Raw genomic sequence first — 10,428 nt, 5'->3', positions numbered from 1 at the left:
CTTCCCCTGTTCAGGGTTGCAAGACAGTATCAGCAGCTGCTTGATGGTTTCCCCAAGAGACCACGTTCAAATGCGGAACACTGGCAGCAATATGGGCAAAGAACTTGACCTACTATACCCCCTCTTTATGAGAGGAAAATACTCCCCGAGGCTCTCTCAGCAGACTTGCCCTTGTGGTCATAGCCAGAATGTGAACACACAGGATGTGAACATAGGTTCCAAAGAAACATGAAATCTATGATCCGTGCTCACTTAGACCAGGAACTGGACAGCCCCTCCACCTTGGAAACTGCAGACCTCCACCCAAAACTCAGACAGCATCAGAGAATGAGGAACAAAGGAATAGCTTTGAGGTAGGCAATGAACAGTGTCTGCCCCAAGGTTCACTAATGGTGAGGCTGGTGTTTGACCCTGGAAAGACAATGTAGAAATTTGAACTATTTTTTATGCATGGAACCAGGTAATAGCTTAATTCTAACCTTTCCTGAGATTGAGAACTCCTTTCGAAAGAGAACATCTTTTCCAAGTAGTTTCCCATGGTTTTCCAACCATACAGGCACTAAGTTAGCCGAGTAGCTTCTGTAGTTCTGCTTGGCCTCTTCTAAGACAGTGTGTTTCACAGGGTCCTTCTGCTGCGGGACAGTGGCGTGGCGTGAGGCGGTGAGTTGAACGGTGCCCCCCGTCCTCTGGCAGCCCAGACTCTTACATTCATAATGGGGGCTCATCAGGGTCACCCGCGTGATCTCTCTCAGTGGTTAACCGCAATCCAAGGACGCTACTACTGGCTTACAGCCAAAGTATGCTCTGCACGTAGGAAAGAAAGACCAGGATGTGAACACGCGGGTTCCAAGGGGACGTGAAGCCAGCACCAGCGTGGGATTGCGGCCTTGGGAGCCAGAGCCACGGGCTCCGAGATGGTGCCTTGACAGAGGCTCCTTTGATTCTCGGTCTCAGAACCTGTTACACGTTCCCATTACAAACCCTCTAGTCGACAGATGAGCAGCTGAAGGCACAGTCAGACAAAGACTAACAGGAAAGTAATACAACTTTTTTTTTTCTAAAGAGCTACTGCATTTTAGCCCTGGGCAGTGTTGCTCAGTGGCTGGAGCATCGGCCTGCAGACCAGGGAGTCCCGGGTTCGATGCCAGCCAAGGGCACGTACCTTGGTTGTGGTTCATCCCTGGACCTGGTTGGGGTTGTGCAGGTGGCAACCAATTGATGTCTCTCTCACATTGATGTTTCTCTCTCTCTCTTCCTCTCTTTCTCCCTCCTGCTCTGTCTGAAGATAAATGTAAAAATATCCTCGGGTAAGGATTTAAAAAAAAAAAAGCTACTGCATTTATTTATTTATTTATTTATTTATTTATTTATTTATTTATTTTTAATCCCTCACCCAAGAATATTTTCATTGATTTTTTTTTAAAACAGAGTTGAACCTGGCCAGTGTGGCTCAGTGGTTGAGCATCAACCCATGCATCAAGAGGTGGCCAGTTCGATTCCTGGTCAGGGCACATGCCCAGGTTGTGGGCCAAATCTCCAGTGGGAGGCATGCAGGAGGCGGCCAATCGATGTTCTCTTTCATCAATGTTTCTGTCTTTCTTTCCATCTCCCTTCCTCTCTCTCTAAAATAAATAAAGAAAAAAAATTAAAAATAGAGTTGGAGGGAGGGAGGGAGAGAGAGAGAGAGAGAGAGAGAGAGAGAGAGAGAGAGAGAGAGACATTGATGTGAGAGAGACACATCCAGTAAGTCTGGGTGGGGGATCAGACTTGCAACCCAGGTGTGTGCCCTTGACCAGGGAATCAAATCTGAGGCCCTTTGGTCCGAGGGCTGATGCTCTAACTGTTGAGCCAAACCGGCCAGGATGTAATACAGTCTTTAAACTACACAGAGAGGTATGATATGGTGGCCTTTACAGATGGTTGCTTGGCTTGCTCTATACCAGTGTCTCTCAATTCTCTTTTAGTCTGTGACTTTGGTGGGATCTGTCCCCACACTCTTTTTGTTTTAATATGTTTTTTTATTGATTTCAGAGAAAGGAAGCGAGAGGGAGAGAGGGATAGAAACATCAATGAGAGAGAAACATCCATTGGCTGCCTCCTCCACGCCCCCTCCTGGGGATCAAGGCCACGACCCAGGCATGTGCCCTGACTGGGAATCAAATCAGCGACCTCCTGGTGCACAGGATGACATCCAACCAACTGAGCCACGCCAGCTGGGCTGTCCCCACACTTTCTCTGTCCTCTCTGACAGTCCCACCTGCCTCTAAGACCCAGGCATGAACATCAATCAATCAATCAACACAGTCCTCCCCACAGAAACTTGAAGAAAATAGGAACTATTGTGCTAAGTGAAATAAGCACAATAATTCCTATTCTATAAAAACAATAATAAAAACTAGCCTCTACTCTTCAAAAAGTTTAATATCATGAAAGATAAAGTAGGCTGAGGGAATGTTCCAGATTAGAGGACATGACAATACAATGCGTGATCCTGGGGTGGGGGGGGGCAGGGACTGTTATAAAATATGTTACTGGATAAACCAATGTTAAATTCCCTGATTGGGGTAATTGCACTGTACTTGTGTTAACAGCATGCCCTTGATCTTAGGAAATACTAGCCGAAGAGCATAAGAGCCTGATGCCTGCAATTTACGATTCATAAAAACAATAACCAAAAATAACATATGTATGTGTATATGTACAAATATACACATAAGTATATGTAAACTAGTGTGCAAATGTGGCAAAATGTTAAAATTGGTAAATCTGGATAAAGGATATATGAGAGTTGTACTATTCTTGTAACCATTTCAAAATATTAAAGTTAAAAGAAGTTCTGGAAACATACCTTACGCTTCTGAAATCGGTTGCCTGGAGAGCTTTCCCCCTTGGCTAACATTGAAACATTATCTTGAGCAAGGCACTAATGACTGAGTTGAGACGAGACGGAGTTTTACAAGAATTATTTTCACTTTGAAAAGAATGCTGGAGATGGACAGTCAGGGCGGGGGAGTGGTCATATTAAATCAATCACGTGTAATGGGAACGCAACCTCTCTGCTTTATCTCCAGCGCTGAGAGATCAGAGAAAAAAGAACAAAGCAATGTGCATTATACCCACTTTCCATCAAAATCAGGCTCGACGTAGGAGGAGCATGGCGCCTCACGGCTTTTAGACCTCTGTGTCCCTCCAGCCTTAGCTCCCTTTTGGGCTGTGGCCCCACAACTTTCTCTGCCCGGAGCAGCCCACGCCCCAGGCCACCCCTCACCCTCTGTCCCTCCAGAGCTGCACTGTCCCAAACACCAGCCATGGGCATATGCACTGATCTAAAATGACATGTGCTGTAAGGGAAACAAACACACACTGGATTTCAAAGTCTGCATGAAAATAAATATATATAAAATAGTTTCTTATTAATTCTATATGCTGATTACACGCTGAAATGATGTTTTAGGTCTATTGAGTTAAATAATTCATGGTATCAAGTTACTATCAACTGTTTCTCTGTACTTGTTTTAAATGTGGCTACCAGGAAATTTTAAATTTTGTATGTGGCTCACAGTATATTTGTATTGGACAGCACTACCCATGCCCTTGCTGTGCTCCTGACCTGCTTCTGTCACAGCATCTACCTGCCTCTTCATCTGACCCCTGCCTCCAGTGGAGTGTACGCCCCATGGCGCCAGGCGCCCTGTTCTCTTCATCCTCACTTTCTAGCATCGTGCCTGGCACACGACAAAGGGTCTTGTGGAGTTAATCATTATGTCCTTTTTTTTTATTTAATCCAGGTGGTCCAGTCGGTATGGCTCAGTGTTTGAGCGTCAACCCATGCACCAAGAGGTGGCCAGCTTGATTCCCGGTCAGGGCACATGCCCAGGCTGTGGGCCCAATCCCTGGTGGGGGGCATGCAGGAGGCGGCCAATCCATGTTCTCTCTCATCAATGTTTCTATCTCTCTCTCCTCACTTCTTCTCTCTCTAAAATCAATACCATAAAGGGAAGAACATTTTTTTTAAAATCCAGGTGAAATTCTCATAACATAATATTAACCATTTTATGTTATTTTTTTTTTTATTTTTTTTTTTTATCCTCACCCGAGGACATTTTTCCATTCTTTTGTTCAGATAGAGTGGGAGGGAGAGAGAGGAAGAGAGAGAGAGAGAAACATCGACGTGAAAGGGACACATCTAGTGGCTGCCACCCGCATGACCAACCAGGGCTGGGGACAAACTGCAACCGAGGTACATGCCCTTAGCGGGAACCGAACCCGGTCTCTCTTGACCGCAGGCCGACTCTCTAACCGCTGAGCCAAACCGGCCAGGGCAATATTAACCATTTCAAAGTGAACACGCCAGTGGCACTTGGGACTGGCCCCTGTGGTGCGGCCTCCGCTGCTGTCTACTTCCCCGATGTTTTCGCGTCACACCACAGTCAAGCCCACTAAACACGCTCTCCTCCCTTTCTCCTCCCTGCAGCCCCTGGCAGTCACCAACCTGTTTTCTCGCGTGGGTTTGCCTATTCTGGATATTTCCTATAAATGGAGCCACATGATATGTGAGCTTATGAGAACGGCTTCTTTCACTCAGCACGAAGTGTCTGCGGTTCATCCGCATGTGAGCGTATATCAGTACTTCATTTCTTTTCAAGGTTCCTTCTTCTCTCCATGGTTTTCTGTCCCACCTGGATTGCGCTCTCCCTGTCTCCTCTGTGCTTATCCAATTAACTCATCAGGCTGAAAATTCAACAGCCTTTGGTGCTTTGTGACCACAAAGGTGACCACGAGAGGATGCGCCGACCTTCGTAATTCATTTCCTCCGCTTTCCCTGAAAGGCTAGGAAAAAATTATGTTGGTTGAAGTGTAGTTTCAAAACTTAATGAACCTGAAAACGAGGGCATTTAACTACTTATTCATGCAGAGAGCACCCAGAGACTGAAGAACTGCACAAAAACAGAAGTCTCTGAGTCACTTGTTAATGCTTAAATCTGGAAACCGTGACTCTGACTATAACACGTTCAAAAGCCCAGACAGGACACATCACATGAGCTTTCTCTCTCTCTGAGCTGATCCCTGTATCTTTCGTTTATTCTTGCCTTTCTGTTCTGCCAACTAGCAAAGGCTCTGTTTCAACAAGTCTTGGAAGCTTTGAGAGGTACTTCCCATCACTGTTCTTATCACACACTCTTCTTCATAAATAGAATTTTTTGCTAAGTCACCTGCGATATTACTTTGATAGGCAGGATAATGGCCCCCAAAGCTGCTCACATCCTAATCCCCGGAACCTGTGAAGATGTTATGTGGCAAGAGGGAATTAAGGTTGCAGGTGGAATTAAGGTTGCTGATCAACTGACTTAAGATGGGGAAATGAATCTGGATTATCCAGATGAGCCCCATGTAACCACAAGGGTCCTTCTAAGGGAGAGAGGAAGGAAGGGGGGTCGTTGTCAGGTGTGACGTGTGACGTGAGACAGGCTCCCCCGGCCAGGGCTGGCTTTGCAGATGGAAGGGGGGCATGCGCCAGGACAGAGAGGGAAGCCTCTAGAAGCTGGAAAAGCCGAGGAGAAAGTCTTCACTACAGCTTCCCTACCGACACTTTTGACTTTGGCCCACTGAGGCCCATTTCAGATCTGACTTCCAGAACATAAGACAATAGGTTTGTGTTGTTTTAACCCTTCGAGTTTCTGCCACTTGTTACAGTGGCAATAGGGATCGAATACAACAGCTGTTTACAAAAGTCAGGGAGAAAGAAACCTTACTTTCTATTATCTTGCTTTAAAACACCAGTTTGAACTGAGAAAGCCCTAAAATTAAAGGTGTTAACTACCCCTCTCACCCCCCTTGCTGCCCTGACTCCTGGGTTTGGTTGTTGCCCATCACTCCCCAAACCCCCTTTGGGTGGCAGCTGCAGTCATTACACCTCAGGTGCTGCTCCTCCAGTCGGGACTGCGGCCACCATGAGGGGTGTCCGAAACCAGGATGCTTATTTCTCAACATCATGTCCAAACTGAATAATCATGTCGATAATACCAAGTAATTGAGATGGTTCCCTTCTTTCACTGAACAATTTTAAACTTAATTTATAGTATGATTTTATTCATGTATTTATTTTAAAACACCTTAAGGATATGTCTTATCCAAAATAGCCCTGTATCCAGTCTTACGAAGTAAATGACTCTGTTGTTCGCTGTTGATTATCAGGCACCGATCCAGTCGGTAGTGCTTTGACTCGAAGAGTTGGTGTCTTCTTCACCTCACCCAGCTGCCTGCCTTTTTGCCTATTGCCCTATTTACCTCCCCTCGATGTGATAAGGAAGAAGAGGAGATGTAAGATAAGATTTGATCACTCAGTCTGTCTCCATATTAAGGTTTTGTTACTGAAGAGTTTGTCACTTCCAAGTTAGAGATGGAGGTAGTTGATCTGGCCAAAAACACAAGCCAGAACTAATGATCAGTAACAAAGAGCAATAATACTTTAAAAAAATAAGTCAACAGTAAGTTTTTCCTAAACTGAAGCTTTTTATTAAATTGTAAAAGTTACGCATGTTTGTTGTTAAAAGCAAATAGGATTATACAGATTGTTCATATAACGTAAAACACTTGCATTACCCATTTATTCGTCTGTATCTGGAAACAGTGTTGTTTCAATCATGAATAATATGTCTTTTTGCTATTTTCTCTTCCTATTTGTTTGCAAGGCTATAGAAGAATCACCAACGAGCTGCCGTGTAGGGAGTCGGTACCACCCCACCTCCCACCCCCCGCTTTGTGAATTTCAGTCTCCAGACTATTTCATTCTGTCTTGAGCACAGCTGAAACATAAATCAATACCCCAAATTTCACCCTCCCCCCAGCAGGACGTCTGTATCTACTGAAAATGGTTATGTGGATGTGACTTAAAGATTACATGCAGTGGCCCTGGCCTGTTTGGCTCAGCAATTAAAGCCTTGGCCTGCGGTCCAGAGAGACCCGGGTTCAGTTCCCGCTAAGGGCACGTACCTCGGTTGCAGTTTGTCCCCGGCCCCGGTTGGGTCTTGCAGGTGGCAGCCACTCGATGTGTCCCTTTCACGCTGATGTTTCTCTCTCTCTCTCTCTCTCTTCTTCTCTCTCCCTCCCACTCTATCTGAACAAAAAAATAAATAAATGTCCTCGGGTGAGGATAAAAAAAAAAAGATCACATGCAGTAAAGTGTTCATGTTGCCACATTTTCTGCACATTCTGTAACCAGAAATAATTTGAATAAAATTCATGTTCCAGACCAGCTTGTTTTGACATTTGACGCCTGCTTTCTGTAACATGAAATACATATGCTGTATGTTTTCTGCAATTGACCCTGAGTGATACACCACATAAATGCTTCAAGAGCACTTACCACTAAATTATGTTTCAAATTTTATATGGAATGGCACAGAGATCATAAATGTGCTTTGGGGTAAGTTTCTCAACTACTGGAGACCTGAGCAGCTGTTTCAAGCACCTTCTGGCACCACAGATGTTATCCATGTACGTGATCCACAATGTCAAGTGACTGAAGAAATGCATCCCCCATCCTCACTCCTCTTGGGAGAAGGGAATGTACCAGCATTAAGCCAGCACTGGGAGGGGCTGGTCACCTAAGTGACAGCAAAAGAAGCATCATTGTGACATTTCAGCATGAACTGGGTGAGTGAGTCAGTTAATGAATGGCAACAAGCTGATTATCAATGAGGTTGGAGATTAAAATTTTATTTGATGAAGGACGTTAAAATAGAGTCCAAAGGAAAGGAAGTTAAAAGTTCTTTAGCTAGAAATGTGGAATCATGGCACTGAAACAGTGTGCATCTTAAAAGTGAATAAATAGATGCTAAGAGTGAGTGAGTCAGAAGCACATGAGTTGTAAGAGGCTGAACTCCAGAGACTAGCTCAGGCAACACCATCACATGATCTGCCCCGAGGCCCATATTTAATTTAATTAAAATAAGGAGTGGGGCGCAGAAGAAGCCAGAAGAGCACTGCTGGTCTTAGCAGATGGAGCCAGGGGAGTTAGAAGTCAAACCTTGATTGCTGGTCTGTGAGAATTAAATTCAGCATGGGATGTCTCTACTGTTTCCTGGGGCTTCTGCTCCTGGCTGCAAGATTGCCTCTCGATGCCGCCAAACGTGAGTAATTCTCAGGGTCTGGGTTTAACCCGGTCTCAGGCTGTTGGTTGTCTGAAGTCATGTTGCCTGAGCCAGAAGCCGGACTCCACGCAACTCCTCAGGCAGGCTCCTCGCTCACTCATTTCTTCTTCTGAAACTGTAGGGAATGTCGGCACTACAACAAAATGCCTCCGGCTCCATTCTTTGCTTCAGACTCTTGGAAGCTAATAACCGTGCCGCCTCTCTCTTATGGGGCATTATTTTTTTCCATCACAGTTGTGACCTACTATCTTGCCAGACAGTGGGAGGGCGAGGGATGTGAGGGGAACAGTCTCTGGACTGAGAACAAAGTCACACTACCCACTAAACTTTGGTTTCTATCCAGGAGGGTGGAGAGCTCAGATAAAAGGGGACCCCAACTCTGGAGACAAGCTCTCTGATAATCCCAGCCCAGAACCTGCTGCTAACCTGCTGAGAGTTCTTCCCAGACCTGCAGGCTCTTGCAGCCGCGATGGTGAGGTTCCTGAGAGAGGAGCTGCCGCCCAGATCTCCGTTCTAGCTGTGCACTAACGGCTGGGGGCTGTTAACAATGCAGATGCCCAGATCTGTGACATCAGAATCTGGAGGTAGGGTTGGAGCACCCTTGTTTAAGAAGTTCCTCTTGTGCCCTGGCCAGTTTGGTTCAGTGGTTAGAGCGTTGGCCTGTGGACCAGAGAGTCCCAGGTTCGATTCCGGCTAACGGCATGTACCTCTGTTGCAGTTTGTCCCTGGCCCCAGTTGGGGTTGTGCGGAAGGCAGCCACTTGATGTGTTCCTTTCACGTAGGTGTTTCTCTCTCTCTCCCTCCCGCTCTATCTAACGATAAATGCAAAAACATCCTCGGTGAGGATTTAAAAAGTCCCTCTTGTGGTTGGCATGCAAAGCCAGAACGTTGCCCCACTGAGCTCGGAGGCAGCCCACTTGTCCAGTCCAGGGGGTGGGTGGTGATGGTGGTCCCCATCCTCCGGGCAGAATTAGAAAAGTAAATTATACGTCACCCAGAAGGGTCAATTCCACCTTTCTCCAAAAGAGTAGTGACAGTCACTGGACGAAAAGTCCAGGGACCCTGATTCTGCCAGGCGACCTGCTGGGGGCTGAGGGAGGTCGGCGCTGAGAAGAGACGAGCATCCTCTGTCCCCATGTGCAGCCTGTACGCCAGCTGCTTCTGTCCACTCGGGTAATCCCTGCAGCACCTTCGTGGAGCAGAGGATTTCCCCCTGTTCAACAGGTGAGGACACCAAGAGCCAGGTCTGCTTCTCACCTACTGGGCCCAGCTCTGAGAGAGAGAAAGCTCTTGGACCCATGGCCGGAGGGTCCTGTGACACATCCTTCCCCGCCTCCTCCTTGCAGGGGGGAGTGTCCTGCAGAGCGGGATCCAGGAGGGACTGTTGGGTGGAGAGCGGGAGGAACAGGGGACTGCTGGTAGCCCTGGAGGGCAGAGCTCAGTGTCCAGGGGCCGGAGAGGCCCAGGCAGGGGTGGAGAGGGGAAGGGGGTCCCGGGGGTCATGGGAGCCCCCAGTGGGGACAGCAGGGAAATGCTTGGGGGGAAAGGGAGGGAAGCGGCCAGTTCTCCAAACAGCTGGGGCTGGAGGTTCCGGTGGTGCCAGCCCCAGCAGACCCCACCGCCATCTCCTGCGACCGGAGCAGGAAAAGGCCCGCTGTCTCTGACACGGGAGTCCAGGTGCAGGGGCTGCTGTGGGTGCCAGGGCCTGAGAGCCACTGCTCGGTGTTGGCCTCACGTGATCTGTGTTAATCCCGTCTCCCACACCAGGAAACAGGCCACAGCGGGGGCAAGTAACTCTCCTCAGGCCACACGGCGGGCAAGAGGAAGGAGGCCGCTTCCCTGCAGCCCGCTGACCTTCCTGTGCTTGGACTGACTTGGGTTCCCTGCCAGCCGCGGGGCAGGGCCACAGCGACTTGGCTCCGGGGTGCTTTCATTTCCTCCTTTACAAAACAGGGCAATGGGGCTCTTGAGACATCAGCTAACAACAGGTGCTTGGAGTGGGAGACACACAAGGTAGCAATTGTCTTACCTCAGAGAACCTCCTGGGCAGACACCTGCCCCCCTGGAGTCTGCGGTCCGGGGAGATGGAGAGACAGAGAGCCGACAGGTTAGTGGAGGCCCCTGCAGCCAATTCTAGCCTCCATGCCACCAGCGTCCTTTGCTCTGCGCGGTAAAACACGAGCAGAGGTGGAATCTCTCCGTCAGTTTGAGAGGAATCCCTGCCTATTAGCTAACATAGCAAAACCCTGCCATTCCTGGCTTCACCTGGCCCTGA

At 47.7% G+C, this 10,428-nt stretch overlaps 1 protein-coding gene across 2 annotated transcripts in view; it reads left to right on the top strand.

Moving 5' to 3' along the window:
- The first annotated feature begins 7,972 nt into the window (after positions 1-7,972).
- The window catches only part of GPNMB (glycoprotein nmb), a 28,702-nt gene continuing 26,246 nt past the window's right edge, over positions 7,973-10,428 (top strand). For both annotated transcript variants that reach the window (XM_036247653.1, XM_036247652.1), the window contains exon 1: positions 7,973-8,132. In XM_036247653.1, the coding sequence (XP_036103546.1) occupies positions 8,063-8,132 (70 nt within the window). In that variant the 5' untranslated portion in view covers positions 7,973-8,062. The remainder of the gene's footprint in view (positions 8,133-10,428) is intronic.

The sequence above is a fragment of the Molossus molossus genome, unplaced genomic scaffold, assembly GCF_014108415.1.
Source record: "Molossus molossus isolate mMolMol1 unplaced genomic scaffold, mMolMol1.p scaffold_m16_p_7, whole genome shotgun sequence".
In the NCBI taxonomy this organism is placed as follows: Eukaryota; Metazoa; Chordata; class Mammalia; order Chiroptera; family Molossidae; genus Molossus; species Molossus molossus.
The sequence above is the reverse complement of the archived record's forward strand: the minus strand, read 5'-3'. Positions and strand labels throughout refer to the sequence as shown.